General features: G+C 40.6%; 1 protein-coding gene across 5 annotated transcripts in view; it reads right to left on the reverse strand.

The window, feature by feature from the left end:
• rufy3 (RUN and FYVE domain containing 3) overlaps positions 1–23,827 on the reverse strand; it is a 30,633-nt gene extending 6,806 nt beyond the window's left edge. The window contains exons 1-11 of one of the 5 annotated variants that reach the window (XM_012865303.3): positions 23,294–23,827; positions 10,754–10,927; positions 10,425–10,542; positions 10,235–10,336; positions 8,903–9,026; positions 5,418–5,482; positions 2,314–2,379; positions 2,132–2,201; positions 1,953–2,042; positions 591–662; positions 238–405 (exon numbers count right to left, since the gene is read on the reverse strand). In XM_012865303.3, coding sequence (XP_012720757.2) covers positions 238–405; positions 591–662; positions 1,953–2,042; positions 2,132–2,201; positions 2,314–2,379; positions 5,418–5,482; positions 8,903–9,026; positions 10,235–10,336; positions 10,425–10,542; positions 10,754–10,927; positions 23,294–23,546 — 1,302 coding nt within the window. In that variant the 5' untranslated portion in view covers positions 23,547–23,827. Of the gene's footprint in view, positions 1–237; positions 406–590; positions 663–1,952; positions 2,043–2,131; positions 2,202–2,313; positions 2,380–5,417; positions 5,483–8,902; positions 9,027–10,234; positions 10,337–10,424; positions 10,543–10,753; positions 10,928–18,249; positions 18,975–23,293 lie in introns of those variants that run through there. The other 4 variants (XM_012865304.3, XM_036144371.1, XM_036144372.1 and 1 more) reach the window with 4 other exon arrangements.
• Between the last annotated feature and the right edge of the window lie 389 nt (positions 23,828–24,216).

The following is a 24,216-nucleotide window of genomic DNA, read 5'->3' on the forward strand; positions in this document are numbered from 1 at the left end:
TTTTTCTTTGATTTGAGCTGGTAAATCAGACTATTTGCCAAACAGTCATCTCCATCGTCTGATTTCAAGTGCAGGAAGTCTAATTATCTCATCTTAGGGGTAGAAATTCTCATTCCATTGGCAAATAGTCTTATTTAGCTGCTTAAATCAAGTAAAAATACGCATATTTTAAGAAAATTGTACTTCCTGTTAGTTCCCCTTTTGCCGTGCATGTGGGAGAACCCGGCGGCGGCTCACCTGTGACTTGTGGCTGAGCTGTTGGTTGATGGCACGGAGGTCTTCCAGCTGCTGCCGCAGCTCCACCAGGGCGTCCTGCTTCTCACAGATGTCCTTCTCCAGCATCTTCATGGACAGCTCCATCTCCTGCTTCATCCCGATCTGCACCTCCAGCTCTCGCTCCACGTCCTGCACACAGACCAGCTTTCACCCTGAAACCCTATTTTCTGCAGGTTTATGCCGTGAGACCAACACCAGGAGCAGGTTACGGTGAAAAAGATTTATAAGCAGGGTCCAGGATTAGAGAGGAATAAAATATAAGCTGGGTTTAGGTTTACAGAGGAATAAATCCTGCAGGACGAACGGACGCTCACCAGTCGAAGCTGAGTTTCCTCTTTGAGCTGCTTCCGGGTCTCACCCAGCACCTGTCCGTCCGCTGATGACGCCTGGAGCAAACGGGAACCGGTTTAAGTTTCCAGGTGTTGTGACGTAAAATCTTTATAAATTCACGCATTCAGGAGTTAAAATTAATCAAATCAGAAGGACAATAAATGCTAAAAACAGGCTAGTGCAGCAGGAGGAGCTTTTAGAAATCAAGGCCTATTTTCCTTTTAAGACTTAATGCAAGATGCTAAGTGTGATAGAAAGCTAAAACTACCCCCCCCCCCCCGCAGTTTTTAATCTAATGAAAAATTTAGCCATTATGAGATTATTCCCTATATGTCTGCCGAGCCTTCATCTGACTTTAAAGGTGCGTAGTCACGTTATTTCACGTTTATTTATTTATACATCAGCAGCTCACTCTGGTTGCATACAAAGTTTTTATGAAAGATTATTACGCCCTGCTGGTGTATTAGTTGTTATTTTGGTGTTTTATGCTTTGTTGTTGCTCAACTTGTTAGTAAATAAAGCCTTTAATGTTTATTTATGATTTAAACAGAAGTACGTCACTGCGCATGCACAGCAGGGGATAAAACAAGGAAGCGGCTAACGGCTATTAGCATCTCCCAGCAAAATTATGAAGAAAGGTCCAAGATCTAGTGAAAAAAAAGCAAAAATATATGATTCCAAGAAGAAAAGTCTGGAATGTCTCTGGGAATCCAGTCTGAACGTTGGTGTTCACTGAAGCAGACGCTAAACCTGCCGAGGCTCAGATGTGACGCAGAGTTGACTGACGTGAGTAAATGTTCTGATGTCAGGCTCTTAGATCGGTTTATTTAATTAATAACGGTTAATTGATCACACCGAGCTGCTGCTTTACTGCGAGGCATTGCAGAGGATCAGACTCTGTCCGGTATTAATTATTAATACTGGTTTATTAATTAAGCAAATGATAGTTCTGCGATACTGCCGGAAGAAGTTGCCATGTCTGTTTATATTTAATGATGCCCGGCGCTGGATTCTATTTAGCCTAAACAAAGACTATCAGGATGGAGGCTTGGTGGATATAACTTTATTTTTCGGTTTTCGGTCTGTTTTGTAAGCATATTACGTGGCTATGTACCTTTAATAAACGTAAACGATTCAAAGGGCAGGCTGTGTTGACGTGCTTGCAGATTGAAAAAAACAACATAAAAAGGATTTTGCAGTTTGAAGGAATTTAATAACGAGTTCTAGAAAGTTTTTTAGAACTTGTCCTACATCTGATCGGATCAGAGCCGATCAAAGAAAAATGGCCGACTGACCGGCGCGTCACTAATAATAACGTTATGGTTATGAGGAAAAGAATCGTGCACCTTCCTGGAGTCCAGCTGATACGAGCTCTCCTCTTTAACTCTTTCCACGTCTTCTTGTAAAGTGATGATCCTGTTGTTCGCCACAGCGAGCTGAAACGACAGACACGGACCGGAAAGTTCGTAAAAACGAAGAGCATCGGATTTTTCTTTCACTCAGGAGCTGAAGGCAGAAGACTCACCTCTTCTGTCAGCTTCGTGTTGGACTTTTCCAAAGCGTCTACTTTGGCCTGGAGGTTATTTACTGATGCACTGGAAACAAACACAGAGCTGTGTGAGTCGTGAAGCTCGGCAGACAGTAATAATATAATAATAATAATAGTAATTAGACATTAGAGCGAAGCAACGAGACGTCCAGGCGAACCTCAAGTGTCTGTTCAGTTCCTCCACGTAATTCTTCTGATCGAGGATCGCGGTGATCTGACCGTCGCTGGAAGGAAGTCAACAAAAAAACTTATTTATCCTCACACTGATCAAAAGGTTTCTGTAGGTGTCATGAAAGTAAAAAATGCTAAGAGAGTTAGCATCTTCTAGTTAGATATTGATTGCTCATAACCTCACAACAGAACCCTGTTAAAATAAATTCTGCGCTGTCCCTTTAAGACAAATAAGAAGAGTTTAAATTTACGTGCTGAATCAGTGTTATGATTATTCTGGTTATGATAATACAAATTTACAGTAAAGGTCAGAAGTTAACATACTTCATGATGGGCTTTTGACAATAACAATGAATTGTAAAAAGTATTTATTGTGGGTTTTCCCACATCTACAAAGGGCCTACATTATACATGCATGCCCAGATATTTGTACACACAACCTAATTAACATTTGGTCTAATTTCCAACATATTTTTGGAGCCAACAGCTTTGGCCTCTATCCCCCTGGCAGAATTAGTAGATCTCCTCTGAATTAGCAGGTTTCTTTAGTACATGGATGTCCGACAGGGATAAAGTTGTGGCATTGGGAAGGACATCCCAGCCGTTATCCCACTTTCTTCTTCCCTAAACCCGTTCTGATGTGTTTTGGGATCATCGTCCTGTAGGAATAACCAGCTGAGTCCAGGTTTCAACCATTCAGCTGCTGATTTAAGCTGAAGCTGAGTAATTTGGAGGTTGTCTTCTAACGAACTGGCAGCGAAGTGGACCCTCAGCATGATGCTGCCCCCACCGTGCATGACCGTCGGTACGGTGTTCTTTAGTTTGAATGCCTAAAGGCTGAGGTATGCTTTTTGTGTCGCCCCTTCGGCGCATGTTGCCTTTCACACAGTTGTGTGGACCTGTGGATCTCCTTTTAAGCAGCAAACAGAGGAAATCTGCCTCTGCTAAACAAGGACCGTATTTCTCTGACTATAAGTCGCACTTTTTCCCCATAGTTTGGCCGATCCTGCAACTTATATATCAAATTTAAATTGTAATTCATCTTGACCAGCATGAATCAAGGAGTAAACATCACTGTCTACAGCCACAACAGGGCTCACTAAGTTAGTGAAAACCAGTTGGCTCCTGTAGCACTTCGGTGTGGCTGCTGTCCCGACGTAGCGGACGGGCTGAGTTAAACGCGCCTACCTGTCTACTTTTAAGACTAATCTTAAAACTTTCCTTTGTGACAAAGCTTCTAGTCAGAGTGGCTCATGTTACCCTGAGCTACCTCTATAGTTATGATGCTATAGGCTTAGGCTGCTGGAGGATATCAGGGTCTATTTCTCTCTCTCTGCTGAGTTCTCCTACTGCTCTCCAATCTGCATTGTTTGTTGTTATTTCAGCTTTTAACTTTTTGTTCTCTGTCATTTTCTCTCCTTAGAAGGTACACCTGGTCTGGCATTCTGTTAGCTGTGACATCATCAGGGGAGGCAGATCATCCTCTATTACCATCTACCATAGAAAGTACCCCTGGGTCAATGTGAGCTTCTGTGCTTTCTGTGTCTCTGCTCTGTCTTCTCTAACATAGAAAGTACTCCTGGGTCAATGTGAGCTTCTGAGCTTTCTGTGTCTCTGCTCTGTCTTCTCTAAGCCCCAGTGGGTGGAGGCAGATGAGCGTTCACACTGAGCCTGGTTCTGGTTCTGCTGGAGGTTCTCCTCCCTGTTAAAGGGGAGTTTTCCTCTCATCTGTCGCTTCATGCATGCTCAGTATGAGGGATTGCTGCAAAGCCATCAACAATGCAGACGACTGTCCACTGTGGCTCTACGCTCTTTCAGGAGGAGTGAATGCTGCTTGGAGAGACTTGATGCAACCTGCTGGGTTTCCTTAGAGAGGAAACTTTCTCACCAACCTGGAGGATCTGATGGAAGCTGACTTTGGAAAGAACCTTGAAAGGACATGTGTTGGTGCGACTTAAAGTCTGAAAAACACAGCAGTTGCAGAAACAGAAGCTCTTGATCAGTTTGGCATTATGAGGGTTGCTGTTAAATGTTTTTTCTATATTAATGCAACATCTTGTAATAAATGTTTCCTGCTGTGGTAATATCTATCCGTGCACATTACTTGTAAAACTTGCCTGTTGTGTTAAGTTACGTAAATGGGGATGTGCTTGTCGGCCTGTCTCTCCTGGAGGGAACGTTTAGATTCTGCTGCCAGATGAGCGAAAGCTAAAACCAGTTTAACGAATTCCCCATTACGACTTTCTCTCCTCTGATCATAAAACCTTTGGCTTGTCTGTTTGCACTGCAAAAAGGGAACTAAAAGTAAGAAAGTATTTCTTGAAATTAGTACATTTTTCCTTGATTTTAGCAGGTAAATAAGATCCACTAATGGAATGAGTATTTTTACCCCTAAAATAAGATATACTGCACTTAAAATAAGAAGACGGAGATGAGTTGTCCTAATTTTAGGTGCAAAAATCTTATTCCATGGGGAAATAGTCTTATTTACCTGCTCAAATCAAGGGAAAATACACTCATTTCAAGAACATTTGACTAACTTTGAGTTCCCTTTTTACAGTCTGGGCGGCTAAGGAATCTGGAGTCTGAAGGAGTTGGAGCAGAGGGTTCCTCCATCGTCTCAGTACATGTTGATGAGGCGTTGCTGTGTTTCTACTTTATAATCAGTTTGGCGGTTCCTAAAGATTTAAACAAGTACATTTCATCCATGGGTAAGAGTTTGGGTCAAAGCGTTGAAACTTGGACCTGGTCAGGTGCTCAAACAGGACCAGGATCTCAATCATATGACTCTTTTTTTTTTTTTTTTTTAAATGAAGACAAACTTGTCACTGGTTTATAATTTTATCAGGATAATATGGACACAGAACCACCAAAATCAGACATATCTCCAAAAAACAAAAATCTTCCTGTTCTATAAATCCCTTTATTAGCAGCAGGAATAATTGTAGCTTTTCGGTTTTAAATGACAATAATTCAGTTTTGAATTCTGGTGTTATTATTGCATCAACAGAGGAAAACGGTGGTAATTTGTACTAAAGGTTCTCGCACATGGAGAACCCTTATATTCCTGGGGTCAGGTTGCATCACTCACCCCTCTGCACTCTTGCTGCTGTGTCCTCCGTCTTTCAGGTACATCGAGAAGTCTATGACGCCCACCTGTGCATGTAAAGAAAATAAGCCTCAGTTCCTAAATCTAAAGAAGAAGAAGCAATTAACAGATACCAAAAAAGTTTCTCTTCTCTTTCTAAGTTTCGTCATTCACTATCTCAAGGTTTATATTTCATCAAAAGGAAGATTTTGGCTTTAAACCCTCAAATTAAACATACATATAGTGTTTTTTTCCAACAGTCAACATCTTATTTGGAGTCGATAATAAAATAAAACAGGAAATAATCATCAATGGATGGTGATGGCCTCTGCAGGAACGATGTTCTCCTTTTGGGCCCTCGGTTCTGTTTTAACTATTGCAGTAAAGGGTTTCACAAATCTGAGCTGAATCTGTCATCAGACCAATTCACTCCAGGATTAAAAGGAGTCATTACCTGGAAATCAGACTTTTTTAAATGCTAAAACGAGCCTCTGTGAAAGTGACTTGGTTATTTTGTGTGAGCTCTTGGTACAAACCAGCAAAACCCACAAGAGGGCGCTCTCCACCACGCGAGACTTTGGTGCTCCTCCTTGATTTAAGTCAGTCGTGGAAAGGAAGCTAACGTCAGCCACGCCCGCCTCTCGTCAACCGAATCTCCCCTGCAACTGTTTGTATGGACGTCACATTTTGCTCCAGTGTTTCGTTAACTTGGGACAAAACCAGAGGAAGAAGAAGCCAGCGTTTGGAGAAAGGGACGATTCCAGCAGGAACTTGTCTGCAGTGCAGTCGGTAAATGCTGTTCCTTTTTACCGGGGTTCTCTCTGCTCTGTTCGTTTTGCTCTGACTGCAACCGTGGAGCTTTTATTACGGCTAGCTGCAATGTGTCTGTGTGTGATGGAGAGAGACAGAGACTCACAACAGCGCCGACAATGCAGGGAAACGATGCTAAACAAACCGTGGCACATGAATGTTAAATTCTCGTGCAAGTGTTAAATTAGGAAGCGGCTAACGGCTATTAGCATCTCCAGGCGAAACAATGAAGAAAGGTCCCAGATCCAGCGAAACAAGCGTAGAAAAATATATGATTCAAAAAGGGAAAAGCCTGGAATGTCTCTGGGAATCCAGTCTGATCGTTGGTGTTCACTGAAGCGGACGCTAAACCTGCCGAGGCTCAGATGTGACGCAGAGATGACTGACTGAGTAAATGTTCTGATATGAGGCTCTTAAAGCTGCTGTAGATCGGTTTATTTAATTAATAACGTTGGTCTTCATCACGCCGAGCTGCTGCTTTACTGCGAGGCGTTGCAGAGGGTCAAGCTCGGTCCGTCATTATTTAATTTTATTATTGTGACAGTCCTGCGATACTGTTGCTAGATGGCGCCACATCCGTTTATATCTGCTAATCGCGCCCGGCGCTAGGTTCTATTTAGCCTCAAAAAGGACCCTAAAAACATTATCAGAATGGAGGCTTGGTGTCCATAACTTTATTTCATCATGATCAAATGTTGCTATGTACCTTTAAAGGCCAATAAACTGGCATTAAATACATGGAAGAAACTAAAATAAACATGAAACCTTAACTAAGCGTCTGTTAACGAGGTGCAACTGAAGCTAATCTAATTACAGGTTGGTATTTTAGACTCACTTGTTTTGGGCAGCTCATATAGAAGATATTGTGGTTAAAATGGGTAAAGGAATTGAAACTCACTCGACCCAGAAGCAACCAGCTGAAGTCCACAGTGAGTTACAGGGATATAATAATTCACTGGAACCATGAGGAGAATTCAAGAAGATATAATCCACAGAGCTACTGCAGAGGGACTTCACTGACTGAGCCGTATTTTATTTCTGATACCGTTGAGTTGCATATTTTCCACCTCCTAGGATTTACTTTATTGTTAACGTTGTTTTAAATTGTCATGTTTTATATTTGACTTGGATGTGTGGACCCTAGGAAGACTAGCAGTCATTAATTTGGCAGCTAATGGGAATCCAAGCTAACTCCATTAGATGGTGACACCACCGGTGTAGGTACCAGATTGACTCGGGCTGCCAGATTGGCTCGGGTGCTTCCCGATGACGTCTACATATGGCAACTCAACTCAAACAAACTAGATTATGCGCCCGCGGTCTCCATTTGTTACAAATCAATTTTATTTTGTTAATTTACGGTTATTTTCCTGTAAATTAGTCGAGGCATGAAAACTTTTAACATCATTTTGGAATACTTGTGTGGTAGTCTGACAATTTAATCGGTAATTTTGCAGGATCAAAGTTACAACCTTAGAGGAATTTAATTCCTCCAATTTTTTTTAAGTTTTGAAGGGAAACTAAACCATAAACTCATTTCATTTTTAATAAAAGTCAGCAGCCAAATTTAATTTTATCATGGCATTCATCACTTTAAAATCAATAACGTTCATTCCTCCTTTTTGTACTGATGTTGTTCTTTCTGATCACATGTTTTTTTATTATTCCAGATGAAATTGTGATGAATTTGATTATATTTTTATTGTGGTATTTGGTACATTTAAGATATATGCTGGATAAATTAGTCTGGCTAGCCCTTCCATTTTTGTTAACAATATTCTTCCAAACATTGAGCCAATTGTCAAATATTTGTTAATTGTTAATTAATTATTTGTAAATTGGCTTGAATATTTGTTCAAGCTTTTGAGAAAAAAGAAACCGCTAAATTAACTTAATAAAATTGATTCGTTACAAATGCAGACCGCGGCTCAATGTAGTTTGTTTGAGTGGCGTTGCCATAATGTGACGTCATCAGGAGGCGCAGGGACCATGGCGATTTTCTTCGTAAAATTGTCCGTTTACAAACCGCAATCCCGCTCTCGAATAAAACCTACACCCCGCTATAATTACTTTAGTAAGTTGTCCAGACCAATTACAATATTTTGCGCAATTGAGCAAACGTTAAACCAACAATGTATAGTGACGTCATCAGAAGACGCAGGACCCGAGTCGATCTGGTACCTACACCGGCCACACAGTCACTAGACTACATGAAGGCCATGGAAAGCCTGCCGTCCTCCTGGACGACGAGCCGTTCCACCAAAAACACGTTGACAGAAACCAGAGCTACGATGGGAGGAAGCGTGAACATTTTTTTTATGTTTTTGCGGCCAGCATTGCCCCCAGAATAACCACAGCTTTATACCGGAGAAAGTTTCACTTCACTGTACGAAATGTTTCTGCAGAAATCTGAAGTGAAACCGGCTCCAGAACTCAATCAGGTGTTGAATGTGAAAAGTGACGCCGGCTCATAAGTTTCTTCAGCAGCTGTAGGGTTCAAACCTGCAGCTCCAGTGATAAAGTATAAAAAAAATAAAATAAAAAAGCATTTGTTGTGTTTTAGAAGCTCCACCGTGAGGCAATCAGCTTTAATAAAGCTCCTGCTGCGTTATTTTGAGTTTAAACCTTAGCAGTTTTACTCTAACTGAGTTTAAGGCGAAGTGGAAAAGCGCGTCGACCTGCGAGTCCAAGTCCTCGCCCTTCATGCACAGATTGGCGTCGATGACGTTGAGCCCGACCAGCAGCCCGGCGATGACGGCGCCCTCCTCCTCCATCATCAGAGCGTTCGGCTCATAAAACTCACTGCAAGGGAGGAGAGAGAACTCAGGTTCAAGAACGGTTTATTTTCTTCTTCTTCTTCTTCTTCTTCTTCTTTTTCCAGACAGACCTGCTTTATCAGGGGAGGCTTTATCCCTATAATTCCTCCATTTACAGCCAAAATGATTTATTTCACTGCTGTTGAGGTAGAAACTGCTAACATGACAAGAGGGCAGGGGTAGGAAGGACAAAAATTACTGAACCCAACAAACAGCAGGGGGAAACCGGGAAAAGATGACAAACAAACATTTATTTCTCATCTTTGTTCATTTCAACAGTGTGAGAAAAATTTAGAGTTTATTTAAATTTTAGCCCCAAATGCAACAGCAGAAGAAAATGCAAGCTGGAGTTAAAGAAAATCGACGCAGAAAGTGGAGGTGATGAGAGGTCTTGACTCATTAACTCGTTATTTATAAAAGGTAAGCAAAAAAATCAAAACAGTGTCTAAGAAAATAATTCTATTAAATTTATTTTTCACACAACACCTGAATGTTTCCTCTCTAAGGAAACCCAGCAGGTTGCATCAAGTCTCTCCAAGCAGCATTCACTCCTCCTGAAAGAGCGTAGAGCCACAGTGGACAGTCGTCTGCATTGTTGATGGCTTTGCAGCAATCCCTCATACTGAGCATGCATGAAGCGACAGTGGAGAGGAAAACTCCCCTTTAACAGGGAGGAGAACCTCCAGCAGAACCAGAACCAGGCTCAGTGTGAACGCTCATCTGCCTCCACCCACTGGGGCTTAGAGAAGACAGAGCAGAGACACAGAAAGCACAGAAGCTCACATTGACCCAGGAGTACTTTCTACATAATAAAGGAAAAGGGTAATGGCAGCAGTAGCTCCATTAGTGGCTCCATCTAGGAAAGAAACACAGCTAAGCAGATAATCTCTAATTTCAAGCAAAGAGAATGAAAAAGGAGAAATAAAGACATGCACTGATTTAAAATAGAAATTTAATAAACTAGAAAAACGTAGGTGGAAGGTCCAAATAGGAACAAAAACAGAAATCTTCTCATCAGCTCTTAAAACAAAAAAGTCCTAAAAGTTCTTCAAAAGGCCAGAAGTCATCAAGATCACAGTTACCAGAAAGTCTGCATGTTGTGAAGGAAAACAAAGATTAAACGATGAATCCATTTTTTTAATTGTAGCCATATTTCCTGATAGAGGTCCACAGCGTGTGAGAATATAGACGTACCTGAGCAGGTCCTTTCTATTGATGATGGTCTTCATGTAGTCAGAGAGCTTCTTCTGCATCAAGGCCAGGCGTAACCAGGCCCGGCCTCTCCCTAAAGGAGTTCTGGTGTCGAACACAAAGACGGAGGATTTAACGCCGACGTTTAACACGTTTATCACGTCTTCCTGGATGAAGCTGTGAGGAAACGCACCTTAACCCAGGCAGGTCCTTCACACTGGCAGTGATCTCTCCAGCCTCAGGAGTCAACTTCTCCACGAGCTCCAGCGGCCCCCAGAACGACTTGTTCTGTCCCAGGAACGTCTTCTTAGCTGAGGATGGATTTGGGGAATATTGAACGTCGTTTTTTCATCCATTAACCTCGTCATAGCAACTGCAGCTCAATGAAGGCGACAACGCTAGAATGTTCTAAGCTTGAAACATTTATCAGAACTACCTCTAGTCTACATTTTTACATGCTTTATATTTTCAGACTGACTTATGATGAATACCCATGAATACAGAAAATGTGATGACACCTACATTTTAGTCCGTGCTTAAGACAGTGCTCCATGACAACAAAGAACTGCTGGAGCGGCGCGTAGTCGGAGTCCAGCGTGCGTCCCAGGTTGAGCGCCGACTCGATCAGACCTTTGATGCTCAGCTTGGCCATGTTCATCAGGTTGAGCCTTTCGATGGCGATCGGGTCTTTGGGATCTTAAAGAGAGGAAGAAACAACACATTTGTTCTTTAATAACATTACACAGGATAAAAACTCAGCACAAAGCGTAAGCAGGCTTGCCTCTGGTTGATTACTTATTTTGTTGTATCAATAGTTCTTGACAAGAAAACCTTAAACCATTGGAAACCAACGTTTCTTTATTTTTTATTGATGTTTTTTGCCAGACATACACAAACAAGAACACATTAATTTGTTACAATTACGTCAATCAGAAATACATCTTGTGTTTTTTTTTTAAACAAATAACCATGAAAACAAAAACAAAAAAAATAAAAATCCAATCCAGCAACAATGCAGAGAACAAGCCAGATCTACAACATATAACATAGATCACAAAACAATACAAGCCAAAAAAACAAAAAAAACACCCTAGAAAGTCTACATTTTATACCAATGCTGCAGCTGTATCTAATAAAAATAAAGGTAGGAGGAGACATCCTTACATGTCCAGCATTTTAACTAGAAATTAGCCTCACTGAATAAATCTTCCCTCCCAGCCGCCCTACAGGTGACCCACTCAGCCATCCAACTTAAAACCTGTTTCCACTCCTTAACAGTGGACTGAGTGGGAGATTTCCAGTGGCGTAAAGTTATCCTGCACCCTGTTGTCACACCAAGATTTATGGCGTCCCCAAACTATTTATGGTAATCCCAACAAACATAAAGCGAGTTTTTGACCAAATGTGTGCCGGGCACCTTATTCACAAATAAAATGATTGCGTTCCAAACGTCTTTAGCTTTTTCACACTCACATAGCATAAGCACCAGAGTTCCAACCTTTCCATTACATCTCCAACATATTTCACTATTTCTGAGTTTTAGTCTCGCCAGTTTTTGGAAGAGGTCCAGTAGAATCTATTTAATATCTTATAACAAATGAGTTGAGATTGTGCAGAAACCAACGTTTGTTTCCATTAAAAGGTGCCTCGTTTGTGAGGACCAAGCAATTGTGTAATTCCAAGGAAGAAAACCAAACAACAACAAACAGCAGAATAACATGTTTGGTTTGTCAGAAACGACTAAATGAATAAAAGCCCAGAGGGTTTATGGAGTTTTTAATGGACACAAATACTCGTTCAAGTCGGTAGCTGAACTCACAAGTGCTTAACTTTGCAAATGTGGCGCATATTAAACGGAAAAACGGGCGTTCCAAAGATCAAGAAGCATTGTAAAAACAAAAAAAAATACATTAGTCCTTACTTTCTAAACTAAATCTAGTCAGTTTACTCTGTTCTGAGTCACTAACAATATTTCATGCTGCCTCTGACTACGGCTCCAGAGTCAAAACATATTTCTAGAGATAAGCTACGCTCTTAATGCACAAATAACCAGAGCAAACCGGGCATTACGGCCCGCGGGCCACATCTGGCCCACTGACTACCTTTGACCGGCCTACTTCAGTTTGTATTACAAGTTTAAATCATATCGCTTTGTTACAGGTGGACTAAATACTGCATTCTAAACATCATTGAACAGATTTCAAGAAATTAACAAGGCTCAGACCTTCAAATATTTGCTGAAATCGACCACGAAGCTGTTTCCTTAGTGTGCGGTTAACATAAAGAGACGTTTGAGGATTACAGTTTGAAACGCCATTATCAGAGTAATTTGACAGAAGATTTGCTAGCTGAACTTTAAGAGCAGCAAAGATTACTTTACAAAGATTCTTCCAGAGATTCAATAAAATTGTATTTATATAGCACCAATTAACATCATATGATCTCAAGGTTCTTTCCAAAGTCAGCTTCCATCAGATCCTCCAGGTTGGTGAGAAAGTTTCCTCTCTAAGGAAACCCAGCAGGTTGCATCAAGTCTCTCCAAGCAGCATTCACTCCTCCTGAAAGAGCGTAGAGCCACAGTGGACAGTCGTCTGCATTGTTGATGGCTTTGCAGCAATCCCTCATACTGAGCATGCATGAAGCGACAGTGGAGAGGAAAACTCCCCTTTAACAGGGAGGAGAACCTCCAGCAGAACCAGAACCAGGCTCAGTGTGAACGCTCATCTGCCTCCACCCACTGGGGCTTAGAGACGTTTGCTATAAGTTTAGCAAACGTCTGTAAGCCACAATGACGAGGCGTTTTATTCTGCACACCAACCATCTTTCTTTATTTCTTAAAACATGAGTAAATTTGTGCAACTGTTCTATTTGTAAGTTTAGGTGTCCAATAATAAACATTTAGTTGATTTTTAGCAGACACTGACCATTTCATCCAAATAATTGAGACTAGGTAAGGATTCTGGTTAAAATTAAAAAAGCTATAGTTTATAGCTGAGAATAATTTTAAATTCAGATTCAGAACCCACTGACCTTCATACGCCCATCACTGGGCATCAAAATCTAAATACCTATAAATACATATGATCACTTTTCTTTTAGCTTTAATATAATTAATATTTGCCACTGTAGCAGCATTAATAATGGCTGTAACTCTTTTGTTTTTAACTTGACTGCATACATTTCTGCTTCAACCTTTAGCTTTATTACAGGGAAACCAGTTTGGCCAGAGTTCCTCTGTCTGGTTTCATCCTTTGTGAATCAATTATTCATGTCAGCACTTTCCTCTAAAAGACTTTTAGTGCTATTTTATTGTTATTCAGTCCTGTCACAATTGTTTGTGTAATCAAATATTTAAAGGTTGTCTTTGTTATTTCATTTACTTTGGACTAAAACATCTAAAAATCTCCTTCCCCCCAAACAAAAACCTGCAAAACAGACTTTTAAATAAGTTTTAAGGCACAGATTTAATATCCAGGAGCAAGGAAAGTGACATCTCTCCAGATTTCAACCGTCTGACTCTGAATTAATAAACACCTTACCTACACTTACCTGAAAAGTATTCAGGAGAGAAAAAACAACAACAATCACCACAAAAATGCAAGTAATGTTAAAAAAAAGACCAATACAGAGTCAGAACTCTGATTAAAAGCTAAATAATATGATTATCTTATTGACTGATGATGATGACTTCTTTTATTGAGGCAAAACCAATTAGTACAGGGACAATTCATATAATTTAAGTGTACTTTTTTAAGAAAAAACAGCCCAGATAACATTAATAAGTTAAGCGTTAATATGCATAATGGAAGCATGTACCTTTGGTTTAGTAATAGTTATTTTATTTATTCTATTATAATTGCGTATATTTAATGTGCCACGGTGCGTTTTTATTTACCTGCAAAAATATTACTGATATAAATAAATGTTGCTACTGAGGGACAAATAAGGGATCACTCATTAACAGGGCTGGACGATATAGAGAAAAAGTACATTGATAAAATAGAAATGTTATTGATCGATATTGATAATTATCAAGTAATTCAAAACATATATTTTAAGTGCAGCCCTGCTATTTTTATGCTATTGCTTCATTACCTATCTCAACCCTTTATTCAACCTACTTTATACCAAAACTGCAAGTTTTTAAAAAAAGAAAGAAAAAAGGCGTGCTCAATGAAGGGGGCGGAGCTTGATGACGGAGCGTTCCTGGGTCTGGATTTGTGATTGGCTGGGAGGATATAATGACTAGTTTTAACCTACATGATTGGCTAGAAGCAAAAAGAAGGAAGTCATCTTCTATTGAACTTTTTTTTCTATCACACCTCATGTCTATCAATTGATATCTATTCTATTGTTATCGTACGGCCCTACTCTATAATAAAATACATTTAGTTTTAAAACAAAACATGGATCTGGCGCATTAAAAAAAGGATCTGATCCTTGCAGATGTAATAAGCAGCAGTCCTGTACTATTTCTGTCTTTCTGGTAACGTTGCATCATATTTTCTTCAGTGATCAGCAGCAGCAGGTTCTGTTGAGGTTCCTACGGGTTCCTATGTTTTTCTGCTCTGTCAGTTTCGGCCCGGTTCCACCAGAACTTGTCCCATCATTGGCCACATTAGCCTCTGATGCCTTTAAAGCTAAAAAGTCGACCACATCCGTGCCTGTGATGTTTAAACGGATTAGCCGAGGCAGAGTGGAGAGGCTGAGCGTCTGTCATTGCAGCGCTGATGCTGGAAGAAGTGCGAAGCTTTGGACAAATGTATTTAGATACATTTTGAGGCAAATGAGTGTCTTATATATGCGTTACATACTTAAATAGTTTTTCTAGCATCGATTATGTAGAAATGTTGATTATGTTGAAAAGTCTAATAGGCACCCTCCATTTATTTCTATTTTATGGCTTTAGCGTAATCAGAAAAACGTGCCAGGATTTAGTGCGTTTGTACAATGCAGTAATTAGCAGCTATGCAGTGTTACCGTGGGTTTTCCACTGCACAATAACGGTTTAAAGAGAAAAATAAAGTAGTAAATCCCATCTGCAATGATTTGATGGCAACAGGCGGGTTAAAAGTGACCTTAACTACAAATATAGTCTAAAAGGAAAGTAGCAATTTAAGTTCTCTTTTCTGATGATGAAAACTTTAAAATGTGTAAGTATGACTTTGGTTAGCAACAAAGCCGCTCCACTTAATGGATATTAGGAGCATTACGGTAAACTGTGTTATTACCTGATAGGACCCCTGAGCTGTCTACCAGACTGCCTGACTGTAATGTCTAAACTAGAAGTGCATTCATGAAAGGCAGCCTGGAGTACGCGCTAGCAACAATAAACCTAGTAAGTTAATTAAATATAAAAGTTTATTTTGGCCTTATGTTAGAAACAGGGCAGTGTAGTCCAGCTACTCTGTCCTCCCAACTGTGTTCGTGGAGTGATATTACACACATGGGGAAAATATTTAAATATATTTAAAGTGCCTTATAATCCAATTTTTTAAGATTTAATTTTTGGAAAATCAGGATTTTCTTTTCCCAATGCACTCACTGTGCTTCCACAAAGACAACAGCAGCAATGCTGAATATATGTTTAATAAAATATATCGTCAAAATATTGTAAAGAGTTAACTTTTTAACCAATAATACGAGGCACTTTTAAGTTATTCGTTTACCTTTTTAAGTTATTTTTGAGTTATACAAGTGAAGTGAAGCCTGTTCTAAGCTCACTGTAAAGAGCAAACCTCTTCATTTTTTCCAATGGCACCCGCCATGTTGTTTCACAGCTTGCAATATGCTTGACATAAAAGCAAGTTTTAAAAAAAATTGGTATAATAAAAAAGTAGATTTTATTTTCAAGCTATTTCGCCCAGACCTACTTAGTATTGTTCGTTATAAAACAGGACCTGACTTTTGACCACTTTTCTCACCGTACGGTAAAATGTCCCACGTGGACAAAAGAACTGCGTGTTAATCACTGTTTTTTTTTTTTTTTTACACTGTGCTAACGATGTGTGAAGAGTCAGATTCTGTACAAAAACAGACAGGCGTTTGGAAGTTTTACAACTTAAAATCATCCGTCTTTGTGCTGACACCAAGAACCCATAAATTGTCTTTTTATCCCACCTTTTCTCTGTAACGTTATAGTATTGTTGAGTGTATTAAGAATTTCTATCCCAAATAAAAGCATAAAAAATGCACCTCTGTTGAATCTAAACTGTATCAGTTTCTGAATATTACAGTTCAGTTAATCTTATTTATTGGTGATTTTACGGCCCATTCTGTGGCATGTTTGTTGTATCAGGTTACAATGATCTGATCATTTAGGCTGAATGATGACGCCAATGAGGACAGCTGTGCTTGAAGCCATCCAATGAACCGCCCCCGTTAAGAGAAACGCGTGAATTATTGATGTTGGTCCACCAATCAATCGGCCACTTATCAAAACAGACCAACTTGATTGGCTCTGAACTGTTACTGCCCAGTCAAATAGTGAAAAATCTGCAAATTACTAACCATTTTCTTTGATGCACGTTTTAATTTGGAGTTTAGAGGGAAAAGATTTAGATGACTTTTGAAGACGCATAAGGGAGGATAAACTTCCCTTTGTTTCCTGTTTGATTCAAAATAACAGTTTTATTATCTCTAGGCCTGGAGGATGTAGAAAACAAACGTGTCGATAAAATAGAAATCATATTAATCGACCTCTTAAAAGGTCAAAACATATATTTTTAAGTGCAGCCCAGGCCTTTTTATGCTGTTGCTTAGCGACCTATTTTTTAAATAAAAGACACTGAATTCAAACTAAACTCTTTAGTCTAACAACTTTTCACCGAAACTGTAAGTCTTAAAAAAATAAAAATGTGTGCTGTCTGAACTGTTGGAAGGGGGCGGAGATTGTTGGCGCAGCGTTCCTGAGTCTTCGTTGTGATTGGCTGGGAGGATGTAATGAATATTAGCATACATGATCGGCTAAAATGCTAAAAGAAGGAAAACTGTCCTATTGAACTTTTTATTGACCCTTATTTTCCACTGAACCACACGTCTATCGATCGATACTAGGGCTGGACGATATAGAAATAAAACATATCGATATAATAGAAATCATATTGATCGATATAAATAATTATCAACAAATTGATAGCATGTATTTTAAGTGCAGCCCTGGCTACCTGATACAGAACACAAACACTGAATTCAAACTCAGCTCTTTATTCAACCAACTTTTGACCAAAACTATAAGTTTTTAAAAAAGAAAAAATGAATGCATGCTCTCTGAACTCTATGAAGGGGGCGGAGCTTCTGGGTCTGCGTTTGTGATTGGTTGGGAGGATGTGATGACTGTAATATTAACCTATATGATAGGGTAGAATGTAAAAGGCAGGAAAACTGTTCTATTGAACTTTTTTTTCTATCATCAATATACGTCTATCGATCGATATATATAGTTATTGAATTATCGTCCAGCCCTGATTATCGCTGTTAAAAATGTGTTTTTAATTTAAACAAAATGTACACAGAAGTGGTCAGAAAGAAACGTTTAAAACCTGTAAAAAAGAAAAAAATAAAGAGAAAAATCGGTACTGGCCAGTCAAAGCCTGATTGGTCAATTTCTCATGGAGACTTAAATACTTTAAGGAGCATCAGACCAGACAGTACGGCTTTCTGGTCCTTCATGAAGGTGACGTTTATCTTCATGTAGGAGATTTTACATTAAAGGTTTGCCTTTAAAGCCAGGGGCTCTGTAAGCTTTGGTGCCCATGGGCCCCTAAGGGCCCCTAAGGGCGTTAATCCTGCTTTGTTTTCATGCTGGATAATGAAGTCTGGGGACTAAAGCTTCACTTCCTGGTTGGCGGTCGCTGGCTTATATTTACAGGTGGCGTCATCCTGCTGTGTAACGCTCAGGAAGCCCAGCATGACACAGCATGACACCAACTGCACAAAACACGCAGCGCCCCCGCTCTTTGTCAAACACCACGCCCTGATGGGGGGGGGGGGGGGCGCAAACATCCACGGCTCTTTACCTTCGTGGGCCGGCTCGGGGTCCGGCGTGAGCGAGATGTCGTTGAGCTCCCGCAGGCAGAGCCACTCGCCGTCGACGGAGACGCGAAAGTTGCAGAGATAGATGGTCTCGCGGGCGGCCTGGGTGATCTTGTCGGTGGTGGGGGTGGGCGTCTCGCTCTGAGGCGTCAGATCAGACATGATGACTCAGCTTTCAGCAGGCAAGACAAATAAAAAAGCCCACAGCGCCGAGGAGAAAACAAGAACAAAAAAAAAAAAAGAAAAAGAAAAGAAAGAAAGGAGGCGAAGCGGCCTTTTGTTCCAGGCGCTGAAGATGGAGGAGAGAAACGGGAGATCAGAGGATGAAGAACGAATCACAAGAGAGAGGAGACAAAAAAACACGAGGAGGTCTGGTGTGAGCAGGTGTCGAGGAGGTGGGGGGGGAGTGCTGCTCCTCTTCCTCCTTACGTCTGCATCCTCCTCTCCTCCTTGACTCGGCTGAAGGAAATGAGCTGCTGTTGTGAGCGCGGGGCTCCCCTCTCCTCCTCCTCCTCCTCCTCCTCCTCTTCCTCGGCCTTTCTGTGCAGACGGGGGCTTTAAAACGCAGCGGAGCACGATGCTGTGAAAAGGCACCAGGAGAAATAAACCCCAGCCTCCTCCGGTCCGCTCAGCCCGGCCCGCTCTGATTGGGCCGCCGGAGCTCCGCAGTGAATCCACCGAGGTGGGTGTCGACCAAGATGGCCGACGGCGGTGCTGGGAACGGCGACGCGCTCGTCACGTGAGCAGACGGTGCATGCGTGCAGACGAGGAGGGGGGGGGGGGGTCTCTGGAGTAACAAAGCAGTGCTAATGATTCAGCCGAGCATCAGCAGCAGCATCCCTCTGAGCTGAAACAGACGCCCGTTATCTGAGACCGGCTGCAGGGCGGGGGGGGGCAGCTTTAATGGAAGGTTTCTACAACAAGAGTAAAATCAGGACGGCTTCAGATTCCTCTGTGACCACGGTCTGGATTTTACCATGAGAGGACGGTCCGTCTTAAAGACTTTATTGGGCCACTGTGACATCATGACATCATCAAACAGGGACGGTTGCTCCTGTATAGATGACACTTTTGGTATAATGTCATTCCAGTTCACATAAAAAAAAAATGGAGAAAATTTCACAGTAACATAGAAGTAGCACCTTAGGCCCATTTGAACAGTTTATCTGCAAAAAAAGGTGATATTAGGGCAAATTTCACTTTAAATTCTGCATCACTTTTTCTCTTTTTCTACATTTCTGGGTTGTTTTAATGTGTTGTGGGAAAACCGACATTAGTGGCAGGATGCTGTTACTAGGGCTGAGCAATTAATCGCATTTTCAATATAATGGCGATTTTAAAAAACGTAATTTCCTAATTGCAGATGTCTGCAATTTTTGGCTCTGTAACAATTAGGGAATCAGACGCGTCCTTTAGGTGTCGGTAAAATGTTTAAAGTGGGTTTGCCTCCACATGGAAGGGAAGAGATCTGCAGCAGTGAGATAATCTAGTTTTACTTGTTTTCGCATTAAATCGCAATATTAAGATAAAAAATTGCAATTAGATTATTTTCCAAAATCGTTCAGCCCTAGCTGTTACTACAAATCACTTTAATATATGCCTCCACTTTATGACACATGATATGCCCGTTTTTGGCTCTTGAGGGCCGTTATAAATTGCCTTGACGGGCCGGATTTGGCCCGCGGGCCTCGAGTTTGACACAACGTACATTGAAAATGTTACATACAACAAGTATTCATCTTTTAATAAACACACTTTTGACATTCTCTTTAACTTCATAGTAACATCTATCCGATGATATTTAATTACTCAGACTTCTTTTATGAAATTATGAAAACTGGCTAATTACAGCGAGTGTTTTCAAAGAACAACTGACCCAAATACTGTTCTTATATTGCTAGACCAAAAACAGTTCAGTTATTATTGTTAAAGAGTCAAATTTAATTATTCAGAATAATTTGCAAACTGGAAGACCATCTTTTAATATGACAAATAAGCAAAACTCTTTTTTTAATTCTGGATCTACAATGAGTTTCACATTAATTTCCTTCGAATAATCTGACTAATAATTTAAAATGTTAATCGTATGAATGTAGAGCAGGTAAAAAATTAACAGAATTTATCTGGTTTAAAAACAAAAAAAAAAACATTTTTTTAACAATGTTTATTCCAAGCCTGATAACTTCACACTTATTCGTTCAGCTGAAGTATCGGAGCGTATCGGTTATCGACTCATGGTATCGGTATCAGACTGGATCAGAGAAAAACTGCATCTCTAACAATTCATGGAATAAAACTTTTAGGTGTCGGTAAAATGTTTAAAGTGGGTTTGCTCCACATGGAAGGGAAGACAGTTGCAGCAGTGAGATAATCTAGTTTTATTAATTGCTTTAGAGTTTATATAATCATACTTTTTACCAGAAGCTTTCAGGAATCTCACCACAGCATTAAGTTCTGGTCAATCAGTTTATTACATAGACCTGTTTGTTGGTTGCACTTTATGTTCAACAAGGATTGATGTTCAACTCGACAAGCTCTTGAATATTAATATTCTGATTAATAAAAACAGTCAAATCTCTTGTTTTAAACAGTCCTTGTTTACAAACATCTTTATCTACAGGCCACGTTTGCTGCTTGTTTTTAATGCAGAGAAAAGTCCAAATTAAATCGCAATTTTGATTTTTGGAAAAAAAATAGTACAGCCCTACCTCAAAGCGTAGGAAAATGTGTGCAAGTGATCATTTGAAAACTCTGGTAATGATACGTTAAGATCACATAACAGCGTGTTATGTCTATTGTTACGGCACGAACGACAATCGTTAGTAAATCCAGACTCGATGCCAAAAACAAGATTCCCTTGTTACCCTTTTTAAAGACCAAGGCTACGGTAACACAGAGGGAATGCAGCGATCTCCAATAAGTTCCCGTTATGTTCCACATGTGACAGCAATCTGCTGCTTTCTCCGTGTGCCTGGAGCGTGGTTACAATATGCAATACAATATGTTTTCTTTGCAAGAAAACATCAAGATCTAACTAAAAGCTCTCCCCAAAAAATAGAATTAAAGCGGAACTTTTGATTCACGCTAGGGCTGGACAATATAGGAAACAAACACATAGATAAAACAAATAATACTGATCGCTATCGATAATTATCAACAAATTCAAATCATATATTTTAAGTGCAGCCATGGACATTGTACGCTGTTGTTTAGCGACTTATTTTTAGATACAGACAAACACTGAATTCAACCCTTTATTCAACCAACTTTTTACCAAAACTGCAAGTTTTTATGAAAGAAAGCGCGCTCTTTGTGCTCTTTAAAGGGGCGGAGCTTGGTTCCTGGGTTTGAGTTTGTGATTGATTAATATTAATATTAATAATAATAATAATAATAATAATAATAATAATAATAATAATACATTTAATTTATACTGCACTTTCCATCAAAAGATCTCAAAGTACTACAGGTAAAAAAGAAAAGAAAAACAAAAAAATTAAAAAGCTATTTTAGAAGACAGAAAAAAAATCATCTAAAGGGGACCAAAAGCTTTGCTAAATGTTTTAAGGCTTTTTTTTTTAAAAACACTCAGTGGATTGAGGTGCCCTCAAGGTGTCAGGGAGGGCGTTCCACAGATGTGGGGCAGCAGCACAAAATGCCCCATCGCCCATAGGGAGAGGTTGGGAGGAAGTAATGACTGCAATATTAACTTACATTTCATATACCTTATATATTGCATTATAGCCTAAATATATTATGATAGGCTAGAATGCAAAACGGAAAACGCTAATTCTATTGAACTCTTTATTGACCCTTTTTTTTTCTATTGATCGATATATTTTGTTATTGAATTATCGTCCAGCCCTAAGTCATGATTCCAAATAATAATAATAATACTAATAATAACAGCTTTATTTATAAAGCACTTTCAAATAAATTGCTGAACACTAGGCCATACAAGAATTAAAACAATGCAATTTTAAAAACAGGTAACAACATAAAAACATAATATAATAAAAACATAAAATGAGGCATCACATTTAAGCCGCATTAACATTAATCGCCATGCTTGACCCAGAAGTAGTTACCTGACTCCGCCAGATAGATTTGCTCCGCATATCCATCTGGAAACCTTCCGTTGAGGTAATTTTAGGAAGGGGCGAAAATACTGGTTAGCTGATTGGCCTATGTTGGTGATAGACGGGCCAAATAAACCAATCAGATTCGTCGTCGCTCTGTTACGAGCGACGACGAAAACACAACCACAAGCCAAGCTACTCTTGCTGCTGCAGGTAAAGGCTCGTTAGCTCAGCAAAGAAATACTCTGTAATTCCGATAAAACTTGCTCGATAGCCACGCTAACGCTAGTTTCATCGGCTGAAGCCGCCATGTTGTTTAGACTGAACTGACGCGCTTCCCGTTGCGTCACACCTCAACCCGCCGCTGATTGGACGTTCGTTTGGTGAACGGCTTCTTTAACGGAGAGTATCCAGACTGATCTGCGAGTGAAACCTTGAAAGCTCGCGAGATCAGGATGGTCTCACGAGGCTACAGAAGTAGCACCGACCTGGAAAACATGGTGGTGGCAGCATCATGCTCTGTGGATGAACCTTTTTGTCAAGGTGGGCGAGCACAGGGTTAGTTTAAGAGCGATTACGATTTATTATTATTAGTATATGTTTTACTCCATTAATTTGAACGGGTTGTAAGTACAGCTTTTCATTTGAATCGTACATATTTGTCACATTAAAGGAGGATTAAGGCTTAAAATTGATTTATCATGGCCATCATTTTCTCAACAGTTGACATTTTTTGCAGAAACGTGTCCAGTTTTGGATCCACTATAAATAATTCACTGGACGTGATTTCCCCTCGTGACTCATCTCCAGTTTTAGGAGCGTTGTTGAGTCATTTTTATTTATTTTGGGACCAGCAAACAGCAGATTATTGCAGATTATTCCCGTGTAGAGGAGCCCAGATTACCACCAGCCCCGCTGTGAAGTATTAGTAAACTTTCTCTGCACTTACTTCTTCGCTTTGAATCGATTCTCTCGATCCTGAAGTCAAACTGTCGGAGCGGCGACGCGGCCGCGGCTGCCGCCTTCCCCGCCTTCACGGTGGCGGAGCTCAGCGCTTCCTTGAAGTAGATCACGGAGGTCGGGGACAGCGTGTCGTCGTCGGGACTGTCAACATGTCCGTTTTCATCCGAGGAGTTCTGGCTGTTCGTCCCGGAGCCTGGCTGCGGAGGCAGACCCTCCGCCGGCTGATCCCGCTCCGCCATCCTCTCCGCGCGGTCAGACCGTCCTCATGTGACCGCCGGCTGGCCTCCTGTCCGCGGTCAGCGGGGACTCGTTCACCCGTGGCGTTCCGCTAAACCACCCACAGCCCTATCGGTCCACCGTGATCATTCCACCTTCCGTTCTCTTCTCCAGAACCTCACATTGACCCGGAAACAGCTGTGCGTTGGCATTTTCGGCAGAATCTGCCAATTTTCGCGAGACTTTCCGCTCTTCGGTTGGACGGCGGCGAGACGCCCCACCGCTACTCTGGTACGGCTTTTCGGTTCGCGCATGCTCAACGGGAAACGACCTTTTTATGTTTTTTAAGGTCTTTGGGGGTCGGGTTCAGGTAAGTGATAAAAGGGACGCTTTATGTTTTATTTTAAGAATTAGGGTGCCAGAGCAAATGTTTCCGCGCTCGTGTGAACAGGGATAAGTCAGAGTCGCGCGCTATGAGATACAGGAAATGAGCAGACGCCCCCCGGTGAAAAAACGATACGTCAGGACGTCAGCCATATTGTGAGGGGCAAGTTTAACTGAATTTTAAAGCGAGACAACTGTTTCGAGTATTTATTAAATAGTATCAATTTAGACAAGGATGAGCACAATCTTGTAATTAAAATAACTACAGGTGATAAGACACCTGCTACATTTAATTGAGGTACGTTTTTA

The sequence above is a fragment of the Fundulus heteroclitus genome, chromosome 12 (genome assembly GCF_011125445.2).
Source record: "Fundulus heteroclitus isolate FHET01 chromosome 12, MU-UCD_Fhet_4.1, whole genome shotgun sequence".
NCBI lineage: Eukaryota > Metazoa > Chordata > Actinopteri > Cyprinodontiformes > Fundulidae > Fundulus > Fundulus heteroclitus.